At 40.4% G+C, this 22,394-nt stretch overlaps 1 protein-coding gene across 6 annotated transcripts in view; it reads left to right on the plus strand.

The window, feature by feature from the left end:
• LOC140479668 (nucleoprotein TPR-like) overlaps window positions 1–22,394 on the plus strand; it is a 152,657-nt gene that overhangs the window by 111,327 nt on the left and 18,936 nt on the right. For 3 of the 6 annotated variants that reach the window (XM_072573618.1, XM_072573620.1, XM_072573623.1), the window contains 3 exons: window positions 7,778–7,885; window positions 15,462–15,552; window positions 17,869–18,053. In XM_072573618.1, coding sequence (XP_072429719.1) covers window positions 7,778–7,885; window positions 15,462–15,552; window positions 17,869–18,053 — 384 coding nt within the window. The remainder of the gene's footprint in view (window positions 1–7,777; window positions 7,886–15,461; window positions 15,553–17,868; window positions 18,054–22,394) is intronic. The other 3 variants (XM_072573619.1, XM_072573621.1, XM_072573622.1) reach the window with 3 other exon arrangements.

Here is a 22,394-nt window from a genome sequence, read left to right on the forward strand (position 1 = left end):
CAAGTAAATAATGTCTACCACTCTGTCGTCGTCAATCTTTTTTGTTCTGTCCTGAAGAAAAAATCTCCGTCAAGAATGAGACACTAGTTCCCATGCACAGTCATGCTGACTACCTCTAATCAGCCCTTTCCTCTCCAAATGCATTTAAATCCTATCTTTCCGAATCCTCTCCCAACAACTTATCCGCCAGACTAACTGGTCTAGGTTTCTCCTTGCAGCTCTTCTTAAATACAGGCACAACTTTAGCCACCCTCCAGTCCTCCAGTACCTCACCCATTGCTGTAAATGATAAAAGTAGCTTTGCAAAGGGCTCTGCAATTTCTTTCCTAATGTTGCACAATATCCTAGGATGCACTTGATCAGGTCCCCGAGATTTATCCACCTTTTTATGTATTTTTAAGACTTCCAGCAGCACCTTTTCGAAATGTGGACTCTTCTCACGATGTCTGTATTTATTTCCCCAAGCTCCCTAGCTTCTAAATCATTCACCACAATAAAAACTGATGCGAAATATTTGTTTGGTATCTCTTCCATCTCGTTTGGTTCAACACTTTAATGACCTTGTTTATCTTTAGGGAGCCCTATTGTCTCTCTAGTTGCTATTTTGCTCTTAATGTTCTGGTAGATTCTCTTAGCTTTGACAGATAGGATCAAGAATAATCCTATCTTCTATCCCCTTTTTGCCCTCTTGATTTCCATATTAAAGGGTGCAGCAGCATTTTTATACCCTTCAAGGTATTCACTTGATATATGACCTAATATGTGACTCCTGTTTTGACCAGATCCTCATATCTTTATTCATCCATTGTTCCTTAATCTTACCAGCCTTACCCTTCACTCTAACAGAAACACAATTTCTCTGAACACTTGTTATTCTCATTTTTGAAAGCCTCCCACTTTTTAGTCACCCCTTTACCTGTGAGCAGTCTACTCCAGTCAACTTTTGAAAGTTATCTCATGCCATCAAAATTTGCCTTGCTTCACTTAAAAACTATAACTTTTATACAAGGTCTATCCTTCTCCATTTATATTTTAAAACTAATGGAATTATGGTCATGGGTCAGAGTGTTTCCCCACTAACACATCAATTATTTGTCCTACCTTATTTCCTAAGTCAAGTAAAGTTTTGCTCCTTGTCTAATAGGAACATCTACATATTCATAAAGAAAATTTTCTGGAACGCGCCTAACAAATTTCTCACCATCCAAGACCTCTCTACGTATTTGCTGCTAAATTTCCAGCCCACTTTTGGGAGAGCCAATAGTACAATACCAACAATTCCCATCTTATTTCTGTGTTTCACCCATATAGCTTCAGTGGACAATTCCTCAGAAATATCCTAAGTACAGCAGCGATATTTTCCTTTACCAAAAATGCCACTTCCCTCCTGTCTTTCCTCCCTTTCTATCCTTGCTATAGCCTCTATACTTTGGAACATTGAGCTGCCAGTCCTGTCCCTTCGTCAGTGTTTCTGTAATGGCTATGATATCCTATGTTCCCATGCAGACTACAAGTTCACCAACTTTACCTGTCAAACCCTTTACATCGAAATAAGTGCAGTTAGACCTTTCTCCTACTTGCACTTTTCTAATTAACTGCTCTTTTTAAATTCAGAACCATCCTCCTCTATCTTTTTATTTGAAGTACAACTTAGGATCTGTGTCCCCCACCGCGGCTAGCCAAAAGACTCCTGACTACGAATAGAAAACTTTCCCATCAAGACATTGATCCTCCCTCAGTTCAGGTGAAACCCATCCCTTTTGAGCAGGTCCTTCCTGCCCTCATCCTCTGGTCTTAATAGAAGCAGCTAGGAAGTTGGTTCATGATATGGTTATAACTTTGCAAAATTCCACAGAGTTTGGGAATGTTCCAATAGATTCGGAAGTAGTTAATGTCACTGCTTTACTCAAAACAAAGTGGAGGCGATAGCATGATTCTGTAAGTTAATTAGATTAACATTTGTCACGGGAACACATGAGGAGTGCTGTTTATTGGGTCATGAATCAGAATAACCTGTATTTGTGACTATACTTAATTTCAATCATTTGTATGATAAATTTGCACAGGGAGACAACCCCTTGGACTGTCTAAAGGCAAGCCTATATTTGAGCAACTATTGGTTTGCGTATCTTTTACTCCTTACAGTTAGGATTTGTCCTTGGTGCACAGGGTAACAAACATGAGTCAATTAAGTAGTTGTTGCCAAAAAACAGGATTCTGGGTGTGACGCTGCTGCCCCTTTTAATGAGGTTGTTTTGTCCTTCATTTTTCTTCCCCAAGAAGTCATTAAAGGTAAAGGTGCTGATATGTCTCCTTTAACAATGGCAGGGGTGTGGCCACTTCTCCCAGTTGAGGCTTTTTTATTTTGGTTTCGTTAAAACAGGCAGTCAGAAGTTGCTGCAGGGCAGAAAGTTCCAAGCTTCAGCAGATAGTGCCTCACTGGCTTTTTCTCTGACATCTCTGCTTGTAAGAACCTAAGATTGAATTTACCTTTTGCGAAGGGGTGAGTTTATGGGATGTTGTTGGAATAGCTCCTTTTTGGAATAGCTCCTTAGTTGCTGAATTAAGTCAGTTAAGTTTTCAAATAGTTAAGTTCTTCTAAATCCTGTTTTCGTTTGTTCGTGTTTCAACAATAGAGTTTAAATGAATTCTGTTTTACTTAAAGCCAAATGGGCAAAAGTGAGGACTGCAGATGCTGGAGTACCAGAGTTGAAGAATGTGAGGCTGGAAAAACAGCAGGCCAGGCAGCATCCGAGGAGCAGGAGAATCGACGTTTCGGGCATAAGCCCTTCTTCAGGAGGGCTTATGACCGAAACGTCAATTCTCCTGCTCCTCGGATGCTGCCTGGCCTGCTGTGTTTTTCCAGCACCACATTTTTCAACTTTAAGCCAAATGGTTTAACCAATTGCATCACACGTGGAATATCCACTTCCCACTGCTTTGATAAGAAGATAAAGTTAGGGTCTAGGTTACCTCCTTGAAATATTTTGAGTGGGTCTGGCCTGGTCAATAACACTGAGTAATTCAAGATGGAGGACAGGAAAACATTGTGGCTCTAAGACCTGTTCCTTGTTTGAGTTATTTTCAGTGTTGGAGTTGATTTCCTCAAACTCTGCAGTAATTACTGTTTTATAAGCTGTTGCGTTGTTTTGCAACTTTGGGAGAGGGAGATCAAAACAACGGCATTTCAAAAAGGGAAGAAAGGTGTCAAAGATCGTAACCATATGGTAGGAAGTGAATCAATGGAGAAGGAAGTCTGCACTGCTGTCTTGAGTTTGATTTCAAGTATCTCTAGACATTGGAGTTCATCCAAGAAAGATAAATAGCGAAATTCATAGCTGACACTGAATGAATCTGTGTGGTGAGGTCACAGCAGGGGAGCAGCAAAGTGGCAAGTTTTTTTTAGTAAATCTACTATAGTGAGTAGACTCTGTTCTTTTTGGTTATGTTTTTATTGAGATTTGTCTCTTGATTAAACTTTAAAAATATGAAAAACAGATACTAAGTTAGCCTGGAGCATGGTTTTTCAAGCAGTAGGACTGCTACTTTCTGGGTCCATAGATTAAGGTGTAAAGATGACCTTAAATATGGTGCTGTGCTATTTCTGTCAGATGTGGGAGCTTAGGGAGAGTTTCCGTGTTAGTGATGATTATGTCTGCAGAAAGTGTGCTTGGTTGCGATTCCTATTGGATCACCTAATCAGTTGGAACAACAGTTGAAGGCAATGAGAAATTAACAGGGGCTAGTGGATGTGATGGATGGCAGTTACAGAAAGAGGGATGAACCAAAAATAGAGTCCGATAAATGGGTGATCTCCAGGAAGGGTAGCACAGGGAGACAGCTAGTGCAGGAGTCTCTGGTGGCTATCCCCATCTATGCTATTTTGGAAAATGTAGGGGGTGATGGACTCTCAGGGGAATGTGGCACTGACAGCCACATTTTTGATACTGAAACTGGCTGTAATATAATGAGGGATACGCCAGGTTCCAAGCAGTTGTACCCTAGAATGCTGTGGGAAGTGAGGGAAGAGATAGTTGGACTCCTTGCTAAGATATCTATATCATCTATAGTCACAGGTGAGATGCTGGAAGACTGGAGGTTGGTTAACGTTGTGCCAGTATTAAAGAAAGGTGATAAGGAAATGTTGGGGAATTATAGACCAGTGAGCCTGACATCAGTTATTGGCACGTTGTTGGCAGAAATCCTGACGGACAGGATTAACACTAATTTGGAAAGGAAAGAGCTGATTAGGGACAGTGAACATGACATGGGAAATCATATCTCACTAGCTTGATTGAGTTTTTGTTTGAAGAAGTAACTAAGAGGATTAATGAAGGCAGAATGGTGGGCGTGATCTATAACGACTTGAGTAAGGCATTCAACAAGGTTCCTCATGGTAGACTAGTTAGCAAGGTTCGATCTCGCAGAATATAGAGAGAAATATGCAAACTGGATTTTAAAAATGCCACAAGGATCACTGCTTTTCATCATTTATGTAAACAGTTTGGATGTGAATATAGGAGCTGTGGTTAGTAATTTGCAGGTAACACTAAAGTTGCAGGGTTAGTGGACAGCTAAGAAGGGTACCTGAGAATACAACTGGACTTTGATCACATAGCCTGAGGAGTGGCAGATAGAGTTTAATTTAGATAAATGTGAGGTGCTGCATTTTGGACAGGCAAATCCAGTCAGAACTAATCCACTTCATGGTAAGGTCCTTGGGAGTGTTGCTGAACAAAGACCTTGGAATGCAGGTTCATATTTCCTTGGAAGTAGAGTCACAGGTGGATTGGATAGTGAAGAAGGTGTTTGGTCTGCTTGTCTTTATTGGTCAGTGCCTTAAGTATAGGAGTTGGGAGATCATGTTGCGAATGTACAGGACATTGCTCAGGCCACGTTTGAATACTGCATTCAATTCTGATCTTACAACTCAAGGAGGGATGTTGTGGAACTTGATAGGGTTCAGGAAAGTGTACAAGGGTGTTGCCAGGGTTAGAGGGTTTGAACTGTGTGGGGAGAGGCTGAATAGATAGTTCTGCTTACTCTAGAGTGTTGGAGGTTGAGGGGTGACTTTAAGAAGTTTGTAAAATCATGAGGGGCATGGTTTCTCTGGGGTGGGGGAATCCAAAAGTAGGGGGCATAGGTTTCAGGTGAGAAAGGAAAGATTTAAAAAGGATCTAAGCAGTTCCGTGCCTAATTTTTTCATGCAGCTGGTGGTGCATGTATGGAATTACCAGCCAGCCAAAGTGGTGGAGGCTGGGACAAATACAGCAGTTAAAAGACATCTGAATGAGTATATCAATGGGAATGGCTTAAGAGGGGGATGGGCCAAGTGCTGGCAAATGGGAATACATTTATTTAGGATGTCTGGTCAGACTAGACATGTTGGACCAAATATAAAGCATTATAGTGCAGTACATGCCTTTCGGCTCCTGATGGTTTCACAGGTCGGTGCAACAATCTGAAACTCATCTAACTGACACTATTCGATGATCATCAATATATTTATCCAATGACCATTTTGATGCCGTTAATGACGGCAAGTCCATTACTGTTGCAGGTAAGGCATCCATGCCCTGACTGAGTAAAGAACGTATCTCTGACATTTGTCCTATAATCTGTCACCCCTCAGTTTAAAGCTATGTCCCCTCGTGTTAGCCATCACCGTCCAGGAAAAAGGCTCTCACTGACCACACTATCTAACTCTGATCATTTAGTATGCCTATAATAAGTCACCTCTGAACTACCTTCTGTAAGGAAAACAGCCTCAAGTCCCTCAGCCTTTCCTCCTAAGACCTTCCTTCCATACCAGGCAATATCCTGGTAAATCTCTCTCACACCCTTTCCAATGCTTCCACGTCCTTCCGATAATGCGGCAACCAGAACTATATGTACAGCCACACCAGAGTTTTGTGCAGCTGCAACCCCATGGTCCTGAAACTCAATCTCTCTACCGATAAAAGTTAACACACTGTACGCCTTGTTAACAACCTTAACAAACTGGGTGGCAACTTTGAGGGATCTATGCACATGGACACCAAGATCTCTCTGCTCATCCACACTACCATGAATCTTACCATTCGCCCAGTACTGTGTATTCCTATTACTCCTTCCAAAATGAACCACCTCACACTTTTCCGCATTAAACTCCAGCTCTGCAGCTTATCTATGTTCCTCTATAAACTGCAACCTCCTTCCACTTTGTCCATAATTCCACTGATTTTAGTGTCATCTGCAAATTTACTAACTTATCCTTGTACACCATCATCCAGGTCATTTACAAAAAGGACAAACAGCAGTCACCTCAAATCAGATGCATGTGGTACACCACTAGTAACTGAACTTCATGGTGAACATTTCCTATCAACCACCACCCCTCTGCCCCCTTACAGCTAGCCAATTTCTGATCCAAGCCACTAAATTACCCTCAATCCCATGCCTCCGTTTTTTTTCTGTAAAAGCCTATCATGGAGAACTTTATCAAATGCTTTACTGAAGGGTCTGTTTCCAAGCTCTACAAATCTATGAATCTATAACTGCTTAAGTATTGGCTTCATGTTGGTTTCTGATTATCTCCCGCTGTCACTCCTTTTTAATTGATTAATCTTCTGAAGAGTCATTTTAGACTCAAACTGTTAACTCTGTTTCCCACTTCACGGAGGCTGTCTGTCCTGCTGAGCTTTTCAGCACTTTTCTATTTCTGCAGTATTTTGCTTTTGAAATAATTCTATAATAGTGTTTTTGCTGTCTTTTTCTCAGGATTCTTTTAGAATGCACAGATGAAATGTACCTGGGCAAGGAACCTTGCCTCAAGTTTTACTAGTTTACTGTTTGTCTCTTTATTTCAGATGTCATTGTGTCATTTCTAGCCGCATCTTTTGATGTCATCTCTGTTTGCCATTTGATCTGTTTTCCTGTTTAAATACTGAAGTAAATAACAGTAATTATTTGAAGTGTTGCTTAATTTTAATGAATTGGGTGAAATTTATCTAGTTAATGATTGGGAACCCAAGAATCAAGGCTACGATCTTTTAAAGTCTTTGTGTTTTTCAGAACTTTTGGTCTCTGAATAATAGCAATAGTGTCTCCATTGGAGTATGTTCTCATTTTCAAAATATTCCTCCTCAAATCTTTTATATTATAGCCATCTATTTAGTTAGAATGTAGCACTTGACTTGGCCAAGATGATCCCTAATGCTTATGCAGGCGTTGCACCTTTCTCAAGCTTCTGTCCCAAATTGCTTCTTAGCCAATGAAGTATTTTTACAGAATTTACTTTTGTGTGCAGGGAATGTGGATGGTCGCAGTGATCACCTGCCAGTCTCATACTGGCAAATGATTTACAAACTAATTCATCTGTTTTAACCATTAATTGTTCAAATACTTCCATATTAAAATTAAGAACGCTTACTTTGAAGGACACACTTTCAGTTTTGGGCATTATGTTGAATTCAAAACATAGCTATTAGTAGCTGATTGAAGTCTTGGAGGACTGAGAAATTAATATAATCATTCCTGGTTGATAATCTAACTTTCCTCATGTATTGAATCCTAGTTTCTTTGTAAAACAGGAAACCTTGCTTGTTTGTAACATTCTTTCCCAGTTTCCACCACCAAACTAATATTTTGCATATGTGGGAATTTTGCAGGATGACAAAAAGAAAGCATATGAAGAATAGGATATTATGGAGGAAGTCTACTTAGTAATTTTTATTTTAGTTTTCCAGAGGTGCAAACTGAAGTTTCTGACCCCATTAACTGTTTTTGATCCTTGTAGGAGGAATATGATGAGGATGATGATACTGGAATTGAGGATGGTGATGGTGAAGATAGTAATGGGGGTAGTCCTGATGGAGAAGATAATTATGATGGTGGCGATGCAGAGGTATGCAAAAATTGAGATTTGGGAATATTGATGTGGCTGAAGTGACAAAAATGCTGTGATCAGCATTTTGCATTGAAAGTGCCTCTGAAACTCACCTTCAAAAAACATTTGATTTCCTCATTGTGTAATTATGAGACCGAGTGAACAGGCACCAAATGCACTGTAACAGTTCTGTTGAATCAAATTGTGAAAATACAGTTTGAGGCTATGTGCATGATTTAACTAAGTCAGTGCTAATGTATAGGATACTCCTGAGCTTTTTGTCTGTGACTGTTATGGTATTCACGATAATGGGTACAGGAGTGGACCACTTGTGCACGTTCAACCGTTCTTTTGCATCATTGTTGAACTGTACTATAATTATTTATCTGCTCATGCTCCACATCTTATGACACCTTGTGCAGTAAACATCTGTTGACTTGTAAGAAAATTATTTGACTCAGACTCTGCATTTTGTCAGGATGGCGTTTCGTGTTTTCACTAATCTTTGGAAATATCAGTTCCTCCTGTCATAGTCATACAGCATAGAAACATACCCTTTGTTCCAACCAATCCATGTCAATTGTAATCTCAAATCAAACTAGGCCCACCTGCCTGCGCTTGGCCAATACCTTCCAAACATTTGTTATTGTATACTTATTCAAATGTCTTTTAAATGTTTAAATTGTATCCGAATCCACCACTTTCTCTGGAAGTTCATTTCACACATGAACCATGCTCCTGATTTTGAAAAAATAAACAAGTTGCCTGACATATCTTTTTTAAAATCTTTCTCCTCTCAACTTATAAATATAAGTACTCTTGCAATCCCCCACCCTAAGTAAAAGTCACCTGCCATTCATATCTGTACCTTTGATGATTTTATAAACCTCTATAAGGTCATCCTTCAACCTCTTATGCTTCTGTGAAAAATACCTCAACCTATCCAGCCTCCTCTTATCACTCAAACCCTCCATTTTGGGCAACATCCTGGCAAATCTTTTCTGAACCCTCTGAACTATCTTTTCCTTATTAATATCCTTCCTATAACTGGGCCACCAGAATTTCACACAGTACACGAGAGGAGGCCTCACCAATGTCCTGTACAACCTCAATATTACGACCTAACTCCTATACTCAAAAGGTCTGAACAATGAAGGCAAGCATGCTAAATGCCGCCTTAACTACCCATTCAAAATGCAATGAAAACTTCAAAGACTTATGTACCTGAATCCCTAAGTCCCTCTGTTCTATGACACTACCCATGGCCCTACTTTGAATTTTATGAGTCCTGTCCTTGTTTGTTTTAACAAAATGCAATACTTTGCATTTATCCAAATTTAAATTCCATCTGTCACTCCTCAGCCCATTGACCCAGCTGATCAATATCTCTTTTTAATATTAGATACCCTTCTTCACTGTCTGCTATACCACCAATTTGGTGTCATCCACAAACTTAGTAACCATTTATACAAATGACAAGCAAAAGTGGATCCAGCGTTGATTCCTGTTGAACACCATTGGTAACAGGCCTCCAAATCCTCAGCCTGTCTCCTGACGTTAAGCCAATTTTGTGTCCAGTTGGCAAAATCATCCTGAATCCCATGAGATGTAACTTTATTAATTAGTCTATCTTTTTCTTTTACTCCCTGGACATGAGCATCACTTGCTAGGCTAGCATTCACTGCCCATCCCTAATTCCCCAGAGGCCAGTTAAGAGTCAACACATTGCTGTTGCTCTGGAGTCACATGTGGGTAAGACCAAGTAAGGATGGCAGATTTTCTTCCCTAAAGGACATTACTGACCAAGATGGGTTTTTCCAACAATCAACAATGGAGTTACGGTCATCAGTAGACCCTTAATTCTAGATTTTTATTGAATTCAAATTTGATAATCTGCCATGGTAGGATTCTAGCACAGGTCCCAAGAACATTAGCCATGTTTCTGGATTAATAATCTTATGATAATATCACTAAACCATTGCCTTCCCTAAATTTCTGTGAATTTATCTAACAAGTTCTTCTACCACTTTAACATTGTGGTGCTCCCAGTCAATGTTTGAAAAATTAAAAATCACTCATTATTACAACATTTTATTCTTACATATATCTGAGAGCTCTCTACATATTTGTTCCTCAATTTCCCTCTGACTGTTGGGTTGGTCTTGTAATAAAATCCCGTCAAGGTGATCATTCCTTTCTGATTTCTAATTTCAACTTCTATATTTTGACTGGACAATTTTAAAAAATATCTTCTCAAGTGACAACAGGAATGTTTTCCTTAATCAAAAACACCACTCCTCCTCCATTTTTGCCTCCCTTTCTATCCTTCCTGTGACATCTGAAACCCAGAAGATTGAGTTTCCAGTCCTGTCCATCCTTCAGCAAAGCTTCTCTAATAACTCTGTCCCAATCCCATATTCCCAAACACGCCCTGAGTTTATCAGCCTTACATGTAAGACCTGTTGCTTTGAAATAAATGCAGTTTAATTATTCAGATTAACTTTGTTCTTTGACTTGCTCTTGTCTGACTTTTCTAATTAACTTGGAGAAAGTGCTGACTGCAAATGCTGGAGATCAGAGTCGAAAAGTGTGGTGCTGGAAAAGTATAGCCGGTCAGGCAGCATCAGAGTAGCAGGAGAGTTGATGTTTTGAGCAGAAGCTCTTTGTTAGGAAGGGTGCTGAGAGGTAAATGGGAGAGGGCTGGGACTGGGGGGGGCAAATGCAATACATAAATGAAGGTGGGGGTTGATGGTGATGAGTCAGAATGGAGGGTGGAGCAGATAGGTAGGAAGGAAAATGGACAGTTCAAGAGGGTGGTGCCGAGTTGGAGGGTTGGATCTGGGATAAGGTGGGGCAGGGGAGATGGGGAAACTGGTGAAATCGACATTGATCCCGTGTGCTTGGAGGGTCCCAAGGCGGAAGATGAGGTGCTCTTCCTGCAGGCGTTGGGTGGTTAGAATTTGGCAGTGGAGGAGGCCCATGACTTGCATGTCCTTGGCAGAGTGGGAGGGGGCTTTGGACCATAGGACGGTGGGATTGATTGTTGCGTCTGTCCTGGAGATGTTCTCTGAAACGTTCTGCAAGTTGGCGTCCTGTCTCCCCAATGTAGAGGAGAGTATTGAGAGCAACGGACACAGTGGACAGGGTGTTTGGGTGTGCAAAATAATCTCTGCTGGATGTGGAAGGATCCTTTAGGGCTTGGAAGGAGGTGAGGGGTGATGTATGGGTGCAGGTTTTACACCTCTTGCGCTGGCAAGCAAGGCACTGGGAATGGAGGGTAGGTTGGTGGGGGCATGGACCAATGTCGTGGAGGGAATGGCATCTACAGAATGCAGATAAGGGTGGGGTGGGAAACTTATCTCTGGTGGTGGGGTCTGTTTGTCAGTGGCGGAAATGGTGGAGGATTGTGTGTTGTATCTGGAGGTTGGTGGGGTGGAAGGGGAGGACTGTGGGGTTCTATCTTTGTTGTGATTGAAGGGGTGGGGTTCAAGACTGTAGGTGGGGAATGTGGAGGAAATGTGCTGGAGGGCATTGTTGACCATGTAGGAGGGAAAATTGCGGTCCTTGAAGTAGGAGGCCATCTGGGTTGTCCTGCAGGGGAATTGTTCCTCTTGGGAGTAGATTCCCTCTCCCACTCCACCAAGGATGTGCAAGTCTTGGACCGCCTCCACTGCTACATTCCAGTCACCGAACACCTCATCTTCCACCTTCGGACCCTCCCCCCACTTTATCCCAGATCCAATCCTCCAACTCTGCACTGCCCTGTTGAACTGACCTACCTTCCATCTTCCTTCCCACCGATCCGCTCCATCCTTTACTTCGACCTGTCACCATTACCCCTGCACCTTCATCTACCTATTGCATTCCCAGCTGCCTTCCCCCTCAGCCCCGCCCCACCCCCCCTCCCATTTATCTCAGCCCCCTTGGGGCACCCCCACCACATTCCTGGTGAAGACCTTAGTCTTGCAGTGTCGACTCTCCCGCTCCTCTGACGCAGATTGACCAGCTGTGTTTTGCCAGCGCCACACTTTTTTTTCCCCCAATTAACGTGTTCTTCTCAGATTCAGAATCATCCATCTCACACCACACTCACATTCCCAGGCTCCCTTAATAGAAATAGCACTTCTTCCCCCTAGGACCGTGGTCTCTTGCCAGTTTGGGTGAAAGTCATACCATCTGCCCCAGAAGAGCTCCTGGTGATCCAAGAATCTGAATCTCTGAACACTACACTACGTCTTCAGCTATTTATTTATCTCCTTTAATCCTTTTATTCCTTCCCTCATTCAAGGTTGGCACTGGGAGTAAACTGGAGATTATTACTTTTAAAGGTTTTTTTTATCATCTTCTTCAACCTCTTATATTCACTCTGGAAAGCCTTAATCTCTGCCCTAACTTTGTTATTCCTATCAATGTGTCCAATAACTTCCGGCTTCTCGCTCTCCCTTTGGCAGTATGCTACAAACATTTTGAGGTGTCCTTCACCCTAGCACCAGGAAAGCAACACCATATCCTAGATTCATGCTCACTGCCACAGAATCTGCTATTTGTACCCTGACAGGAGAGTCCTCTATAAAAATTATTCTTTTAAATTTTGTCCAACCCTGCCTAATACAAGTTTAAGTTTTAGTGCCCAAGATCTAACTGCCTCTTCTATTTTCTTCTGAGAGACTATCCCTTTCAGCAGTACTCAGAAATGAATATGTTTGAGAGGAATCACCACAGAATACTTCTGAATTATCTTCTTGCTTTTCCTGACAGTCATCCACTTATGTGACCGATCCTGCTGTGTAATCACTTCTCTAAATCTGCTAGCCATTTAACTGTGTCTCTTGTATGCCCTCAATGACATCAATCCTAAGAAAAAACAGCTTTCAGTGGCTCCCTGGATATAAAGTAAGTTACCTTTCTTTACCCAAAGAATTAATATTAAACATAAAGTATATAAGTATTAAATCAACCACTTAGCTGAACATAAAAACAACCACCCTTCACAAAGTCCAGAAGACAGCTTTCAGTCCTCTGATCTTGGGGAAAAAAAAATCTCATTCCAGAGCCATCCACATGTCAGCCTCTCCAAAAACTCCATTAATACAACTGTGTTTTTAAAAAATATCCCTCTTTCCACAATTTAAAAAAAAGATCTCGAGCAATATTTTGTAAAAACTCTCCTCTTCAACGCATTTAATTTTTTGAAGTCAAATTTAAAAAAAACTCTTAATAACCATTATTGGCCTCGCCAAAAGCTCAGTAAGTGCAAGCCCATTTGAAAAAAAAGCATGCTTTTTTTGGGGGGGGCGGCGCTTTGTGGGGTTTGTACTTTTGACTATAAAAGAACCAAAAAGAAACCAAATAACCAACTTAGACATTTTGTACTTATTATCTTTTGAGTCGTATAAGCAAGCTTGAAATCTCAGGAGGAGCTGCAAGATCCACACTTTTCTCAATCCACCATTTTTAAAATTCAACTTTTTGTCCTCAGTCCAGAAACATTCTCTCTGATTCTACTGTGAGGTTATTTGTTTTGGGCCAAAAAAGGATTGACCAGGGTGCTTCATAGATGGTATGAAGTTAAATACAATGACTATCCAAAGGCACTTGGCAGTTCAGGTGCAAGATCTACAAAATGTTACGAATAGGTACAGAAAATAAAAAAGCTAATTGTTTGCTGGCCTTTATACGTCGAGGACTGGAGTACAAGGGTGAACCTCTAGTTAGATCCCACTTTGGAGTGCTATGAGCAGATGCAGGTACTATACATGAGGAAAGAAGATATATTGGCTTTGGAAGGAGGACAACATAGATTTATAAGAATGACATCTGGACTTCCTTGGTTAAGTTTGAGGAGAGATTATACAAATTAGGCCTGTTTTCTCTAGCAATTTAAGAAAGTTGAAGGGTGATCTGACGAAAATCTTCTAGCTATTAACAGGAAAAGACAGGGTAGATGATAAAATGAAATCCTTTTTCTTCTGGCTGAAGATTGCAGAACTAGGGTGAGTATTCTGAAAATTGGAGCCAGGTTGTTCAGTAGAGACATTAGGAAGCACTTGTTCACACAGGTTAGTAGAAATTTCAAATATTGTTCCACAAATAGCAGTCAGTGCTAGATCAGTTGTTAATTTTAATTCTATCCGTTAATACATATGGTTAACAAAACTTTACCTATCTCAGCTTTAAAATTAAGCAACAAAATTAAGGGATATGGGCTGAATGCAGGTGGAAAGAGTTGGGCCATGATCTCATTTGAATGGTGGAAGAGGCTTGAGGGGCTCAATGACCACCTCCTGTTCTTATGTTCCTGTATTGAATGCTATTCAAGTTTCATTTATGCCACCACTCAGTCTTCCAAAACGAGATTAATACAAGTCGGCTTTCTGTAACCCGTCTTTCATGATTTAATCCCCGTGTCCTGATATCATTGTGGTGAATTGTGTTGTACCTCCTTTTGTTAAATTTGGTGATTAACCTAATTGCTGCTTGCTTGTTATTGAGCAAGTCTCTGTACAACAGAGGTATCACTTCATTTCGTTGAGTCTTTTTGAAATCATTTTTGTGCCTACTCCCAAATTTTGATTCATGCAGCTGACTACCAAATTTGTTTGATCCTTCACATCACTTTGTCTCAACAGTAGTTACGTGGAACCATATTTTTCAGTTGACGTGATGATTGAACATAGCTTCAAGTTGAAATCTTTCTGACAAGTTTTTATCCAAACTTATTTAATTTATCTGCTTTCTGTTCCCATCTGTACAGCTCACTGTGGCTCCAACTTTTATCATTGATAATTCTTGAATATACAATCACATCCTCATTTGAAATTAGTTCAACTTCTGATTAATATTGAGCAAGTAATGACTCTCTACCTTTTTATAGAGTTTATAAGCTCTTTCATGTCCAGCTGACCTATAGTTGTAACATTAGAACACTTCAGCCCTTTGTGGTAGGCTTGGTAATCCAAGACTTAAGCTGATTTGTCTTCAGTCAGTGACTTGATTTGAGTAGCCAGTCTTGGCTCATTGACACTGCAGAATTTAACTTATGGAAGGAAAGTATTATTTTAGAAATGATGTTTTAGTATAATTGCAGCAATCCTCTGCAGTCCCAGTCTCTTGAATAAATTTTACCTGCATTTCTATTGAGAACACAATCAATGCTATGTGATAGCTGTCTTTCTGTAGTCAAATCTGTTGAACATGTTTGTTTTCCTGCAGGAGACATGTCATAAAGGGACAGAAAGCTTTCACACATTAATTTTAGAAATTTTGTCAGTGAAACTATCTGATTTTGAGAGTCTGAAGTGAATCCTTCTAGTTTGGATTAATCCTTTCGAATTTGTTTCTGCAATAATTTTTAAAAATATTTTGCAAATTAAGTGCAAACAGTTTTGATTATTCAAAGAAATCCTAAAATCTGTAGTGTTTAATTTTTGGTTCAGTAACTTTCCTTGAGTTGGTCTTAATGTCACCTGGGTTTTGAGGAATGTGACAGAGGTAGAATTAGAGACTGCTTAAGTTTTTTAAATTTTGTGAGGAATGAGGCTGTGACGTTGAAAGACTACTTCCTTTTCTAAATTTGAGCCTACTTTTCGCATAGGGTGCTGACGGGACAGAACAGAGTGCAGAAAATGAACAAAGTGGTAGCATTTGTAAAGAAGGAGAAAGTACTCAAATACCAGAAGATAATTGTAAGTATGATTAAACTGAAAGATGTAGTATAACCAAGTTAGTTAAGGTTAAAAATGCACTCGACAATTTTGGGAACAGTGGTCCCTGTGAAATTCCGTTCTCAACTGTTTTGCAAAGGATCCAACCCATTACAGAAGTATTTATTGATTTGGTTTTGTTACAGAATTGTTAACATGTGCCATGAACATGACTGAAGGCTGCCCCGATGATGCCAGTAAAATATATCTTTTAACTGAAGACAACCCAATTTTAACAAAACAGGCTTTACTGAGGAGTACCAATTTCTAAAGGCATCATTTACCTCATTTATGCATTTATTTAGCTTTGAAAATCCCATCTGTGTTTGGTTCCTCATTTGAAGGATGAAAGAAACACATGACTCTTAAGCTTTTCTCTCTGTAGGAATATGGTTTCTATTCGCAATCATATGTTGTCAACAAAGCCAAGTCATAGTTCAAAGTTGCTTTTCCTGTTGATGAATGGACCTTTGCATCTCTGCAAAACCTCATGCTGCTAGCTTTGCTAAACCTCGAGTCCCAACAGAGGACACTATTTTTCAGTGCTTCTACCCTTGTAATTGGGGCTGGTTGTCTCCTATCTGGCACTTCTCCATCTTTTTAATTCTTGTTCTTTGACACCTTTTTATTATCTTGTCTATTAATTGTTTATAGCCACTATGACAACCCACCCACATGGGTTTCTCCTCCTCTTGGTATTCCTCAGTTGTACTGTATCTCTTGTCTTTATTCAACTATGCCCTCTACCTTGTCAATGGTGTCTTTTTGGACTACTACTTTCATCCTCCCTCTCCTATTAATGGGATTTATTTCAATGGTTTCTGATGTCGTTCTAGAGGCAAAATTAAAATTGTCCATATTTTAGCATAATGCATTAACTTAAATGCCAGATCAGTTCTGGGAACTTCCAAATGATACTTCTGTGATCTTATATGCAAGATTTAATTAGGACAAGAAATACAGTATAATACAAAAAAAACCAACAGAACACGATGCCTGTGTGGCATATAGTCATAGTGGCTACAATAGATGAGAAGACATGATAATAAAAAGGTGTCAAAGAATAAGAAAGCTGGAGAGAATTTGAATTTCATTAGACCACCTCCACGAGTAGTGCTGTACTCAGTCTTCATAAAATTTCACAATCTAACAATGCCTCAAACATAGGAACCTTTTTTTAAAAACCTCAATTGACTATGAGAGTTAACGATCAGTTCAGATCATCATTTATGTTCCAAACATCAGGATCCAATTCTGAAGAACCTTGACTTGCTTCTGTATGGTAACAAAGTTAAAGCCACACCTTGCTTCCTGTTTGCCAACAAAATAACCCCAGGTCCACATACAATTTCATCCTTCTACTTGTCTCATTTTCAGAAAACAAGTGGGCAATAATGCCGCAAAATGTTACATTTTGTGTCAATCATTCTCTGCCACCAACGTCCAAAACAGAACTATTTAAACAGAATTCAAGTTTAAACTTTTGTGAAACTTTATTTCAGTTAACTATAAGACTTTGAAAGTGTTCCCACACTTATGAGTAGTTCCAAAGTTTATTAAACCAATTCAAACACAATTAACTCATAATTAATGTTACCTGTTCCTCATCCCATTCCATCTCTGGCATTCCTTCAAGCTAATTAGATAACACGCAGAACAAAATTGGTCACTACTGTTAAAAGATTAAGTTTGCAGCTTTGTGTGAGGAGGGACTCTGAAAAGATACCTGATGTCAAGGTGACATTGAAAGACTTCTTTTAATACAGCCTACTATTAATTTAGTAACATTACTGCTCTGTGTTATGTGCATTTCATTAATTAAATGGTAAAAATACAGCTTTGTAAGAGGGGAGTTTCTTCACAACATCTCCATACTCCTCCTCATTTTATTGACGTATATGTACTTAACTGAGTAGAGAAATTGCTTAGAATTGTATGTCCTTCTTGACTACAACCTGAATGATGATATGGCATTGGAGATTTCAACAGTTTTTTGAAACTTGAGGGGAAGAACTTTGGCATTAAGAGAAAACTTGGGCAATTCGATCAAACTAGAAAACAAGTGACACAGGTCAATCTTGTGATCAGTAGAAAATTATTTTATCCAAAAGTCTATTTCCTTGGCACAGATGCTATCCATGACATTACGCATGAAATTTCAGTTTATAACGTTTGCAAGTTAGGTGTAAAATTGGATCAGTTATGCTTAATATGCTAATTGTCCTATTGGTTATGGAACAGGGTGTTGAATTAGGACAAGGCTGCTGACGGACAAAAATAATTTTTCTTTTTTGTCAGCAGCTGGCGGTGAAGGTAATGTCCCCACCACAGATTCTTACACTTCAGAAGCTTCTCGAGAACAGCAGGCCATATCTGAAAGACAGGCCCCACGACTACTACGGTCACCACGGAGACCACCTCATCCTCTTCCTCCACGATTAACAATTCAACCGCCAGCTCAAGAACTGGGACCACCAGCACAGGTAGTTCCTTTTAACCAACTTGTTCAAGCACCTCATAACACCCCTCAAGTCGTATTGTTGCAAATCTTTTTTGAACCCAGATCTTTTGGACCTGGATCATATGAATCCAGTCTTCTTTGACCTGCATAGGCAAATATTTTCTAAAATATGTATTCAGATCATCATGTTAAGCCCTGGAGTAGATGGAAGTTTAGCAGTTAAGTCTCCTAGTTTACTGGTAGGAATACTACCATTACAACCCGGGTTCATTTCCCGCCTCAGGCTGTGTGGAGTTTGCACGTTCTCCCCGTGTCTGCGTGGGTTTCCTCCGGGTGCTCCGGTTTCCTCCCACAGTCCAAAGATGTGCAGGTCAGGTGAATTGGCCATGCTAAATTGCCCGTAGTGTTAGGTAAGGGGTAGATGTAGGGGTATGGGTGGGTTACGCTTCGGCGGGGCGGTGTGGACTTGTTGGGCCGAAGGGCCTGTTTCCACACTGTAAGTAATCTAAAAAAAACACCAGAGCCCTCCCATCTGCACAGGTAAGTATTTGATCGACCTATTCAGACTGATTGCAATGCACTTCAGGGTGTGAATCTTGCACCTGGACCTTCTCGCCCTAAGTTAGGGACACTGTGCTACAAGGCCTTCCCATCTGAACAGGTACTCTGAGCTTAATTGTGAAATAATGCTGCTTATTCTACCCTCTTAAGTGTAGCCCAGAGCTTTAAAAGGAACAATTTGTCATCCAAGCCAAGTAGGCTAGATGTTGTCCACAAACTGAAGTAGTAATCAACAACATATGTTTATAGCTTTGAGTACCTGATTAAATTTACACTGCATCCAGAGATTCCCAACCTGGTTGAATTTTGGCAGGACAACACAATGTGCGCAAGTGTGTTACTCAGACTTTCTTCTCTGATATTCCTCAAACAAAAGGTTGCAAATTTTGTCAGGTCTTGTGATGTGTCATATCCCAGTATGCAAGTTTGAGTTAATGATTCAAAAGTAAATTTGGATTGTTCATCTCCCTTTTCTTTCCATACCATGTCATTTTTCTGTTACTGTCCCAGATCTGAGTTCTCCTTGAATGAGTTAACTTCTGTTTGCTTCAAAAGATCCCTTGGGGTATCTTTCACTTGGTTATCTCATTCTGAGCAGACACTGTCCTCTTGTGAAGGCATTCACATCCAGTATGTTTTTACAGGGCTAATTTTATTCAAGTTCCTTTCTGCCCTAGTCACCCTACTTATATTTTCTTTGACAGTGACTAATGATTGTAAAATTAATGATCATTGCTCATCACTCTGAGTCATGAGCAAATCCCATTTATCTCTGATCTTGCTTTGCATGATTGCTTTGGCATTATAGTTTTAATTGTTGAATGTAGAGCATAGAATTTTCAATCTCCCCTAATTGAGTTTTGTAGGCGAAGCCTAATTGTATCTCACTTAGTTGCTCTGCTACTTGAGTCATCATTTCAGTCCCTTTATGCTGTTCCATCCTTCTGTCCTCCTCTTATGCTCTGCCTCCCATGTTTCATGCGAATTTCTTCTATTGATGAAACTGAATCAACATGTGAAAAATAAAGCACCAGTGAAATAATTGCTAGCCACAGAAAAGATCTGAGCGATTTGCCCCTGTGCAGACTGGAATATTTTTCCTAAAAGATGCAATACGCACGTTTCAGCACATCCTTGTAAGGGAAGAAAGTTTTTCTTCACTTGTGAGGATATCGATGTCAAAATTTGCTTGTACCAGCGATCTTAAATTGCACTTGACAAATAGATTTATGCTGGGTTTAGAGTAAGTATATTGTGTTGTTGATTGGCTCAACTAAAACTTCTGTATGTTGTTAACAGTGGTGGCCTGGGAGAGTTAGGACATCTGTCAGTGTGCAACCATGTTACCCTTGTGCTTGCTGTCCTCTACTGTAATGAGGTGAAGGTCAATCTGTGAATTTCTGTCAGTGCCTTAACTGTTAAGTGGTTGTCAAATCAGGTTTCAAAACAAAATAATTTGTAATTGTCTTCAAATAAATGCTTTTTGGATGGACAATTGTATGTGGGAGGATGAATTAACAAATGGCTGTGGTAACTGAGAAGTTCTCTGGTTCCAAGTTTTTTAGTGGTAATGATTTCTCATAGTGGTGCTCGCCAGTTGAGGTGGCTGAGTGGTGACTTGGGTGAATCCAATTGGAGATAAGTTATAGTGAATGGAGGCATACTGTAAATTGGAGTTTTAGGGCTGTAGTCTAGATTGATGTGCCAAAGAAATGTACATGTAATGACCCAGTTAGAGTCATAGGAAAATGCAATCTTGACAAACAAATGCTATTTAGACTTCCCACGTGCAAGTTCTTTTTTAATGAAAATGTATTTGTATTACCTTTTTTTAACATGTTCAACCTTTAGAATATCTGGTCATACTATTAATTGATTACTGAGTTGGAGTCTAAGCTATTTTGAGAGTTTGAAAAACTGTATTAGTAAAGAAATATTATGGACACATTGATATTTACAGCATAAGGAGGAAATTCAGCCCTCTGGTCAATAAATATCTTAGCACACTAATCCCATTTTCCAGCTCTTGGCCTATATCCTGTGGCAGCACAGGTAAGAATCTAAATCATGTTTAAATGTTACCAGCATGTGTGACTAAGCCACCATTTCAGGCCAAGAATTCCAGACTCCGATCACAATCTGATCATAGAATCATAGTGTACAGAGGAAGTCCTTTTGCTCGTCAGGTCTGTACTGCCAAAGTTACACGAGATCTGCACTAGTCCCAAGTTCCCATTTAAGGGGGGAGATAAACCACCCCGTGTTTACTGTGGAGCAAGGCCCACATCGGGAGAGCCAGCAGTATCCATTTTAAAGCAAACAGTATTCATTTTAAGACAGCAGCTGCCAGCCCGACCACGTGATCGGGAGAAGGGGGCCCAAAGACAGATCCGAATACATACCGGACCAGACACTAGTCAGGACTCCAGACAATGGTCATGACTCACAGATCGAAAAGGTAAAAACAATGACTGCAGATGCTGAAAATCAAATACTGGATGAGTGGTGCTGGAAGAGCACAGCAGTTCAGGCAGCATCCAACGAGCAGCGAAATCAACGTTTCGGAAACGTTGATTTCGCTGCTCGTTGGATGCTGCCTGAACTGCTGTGCTCTTCCAGCACCACTAATCCAGTCACAGATCGAAACCCACCTTATAATCTTGTCAAGGTTCCAACTGACACACACCCATAACCTGATCATGCAAAACAGTCCTACACAAAAGGCAAACACCAAACAAACAGGATGAACCTAACAGACCCTTTGGGAGTAACAAACGGGGTGCTAGCCTCCAGCCCTCACGGAGAGACAAGCAGATAGCACCCAGACCCATTTACATAAAGATAAACAGCACACCTTTTGTGTATGCTGCCGACCCTCCGAGGACGGCAGGAAGCCTGACATTCACACATACTCCAGCCATGATTGCCACCATTCACACTCATTCATACCCAATCTCCTACATCCTGACTCATGAAGTATATAACTTGTAACATCGTGCGGGAAATGGGAGAGCGATCGAGATTCGGACCTCGGTTGGTCTCCGCCAACTTTAATACTTTAATAAAATTACCGATTGTCGAACCACACTCTGGGCTCGGACTGAGATCATTTCATCCGCGCTAACACCATGCACATCAACTTGCATGCTATGACATTTCAAGTGTTCATCCAAGTTTTAAAGGTTCAATTTACCTGCCTCAACTACCCTCCCAAACAGTGCATTCTAGACTCTCACCAGCTTTTTATTGAAAAATCTTTTCTTTAAATCTCCTCAACTGCCTGCCTTTCATTTTAAAATTATGCCCCCTTGTTACTGACCCTTTGGCTAAGGGGGACAGCTGCTTTCCATTCACCCTCTCCATGTCCCTCATAATTTTATATACCTCTAAGATGTCCCCCTCTGTGTGAAAACATTTTTGTTGTTGCTGTCCTCTCACGACAGAGTGCCATCCTATCTGCTCTATGTCTGTTCCTCAATCCTCTGACCCATATCAGGTCCTGTCTCAACCTTCGCTGCTCTGGGGAAAAAGCTCCAGCCTCTCTGGTTTTCCCTCTTAGCTCAGACTTCAGAGTCCATGTGGTGTCGTGGTCAATCTTTTCTGCACAACCAAGTGCAATCCTATCCAAGTTGAGGCGTAACCAGTATTTTATACAGTTCCAACATAACGTCCCAGCTCTTGCCTTTATTAGCTCAGGTGTGTAATACAAATATCTCATATGCTGCCTTAACCATCTGATCTACCTGTCCTGCTATTCTTGGGCATCTGTCGATATGCACATTAAGGTGCCTTTGACCTTTAG

The sequence above is a fragment of the Chiloscyllium punctatum genome, chromosome 7 (genome assembly GCF_047496795.1).
Source record: "Chiloscyllium punctatum isolate Juve2018m chromosome 7, sChiPun1.3, whole genome shotgun sequence".
Lineage (NCBI taxonomy): Eukaryota > Metazoa > Chordata > Chondrichthyes > Orectolobiformes > Hemiscylliidae > Chiloscyllium > Chiloscyllium punctatum.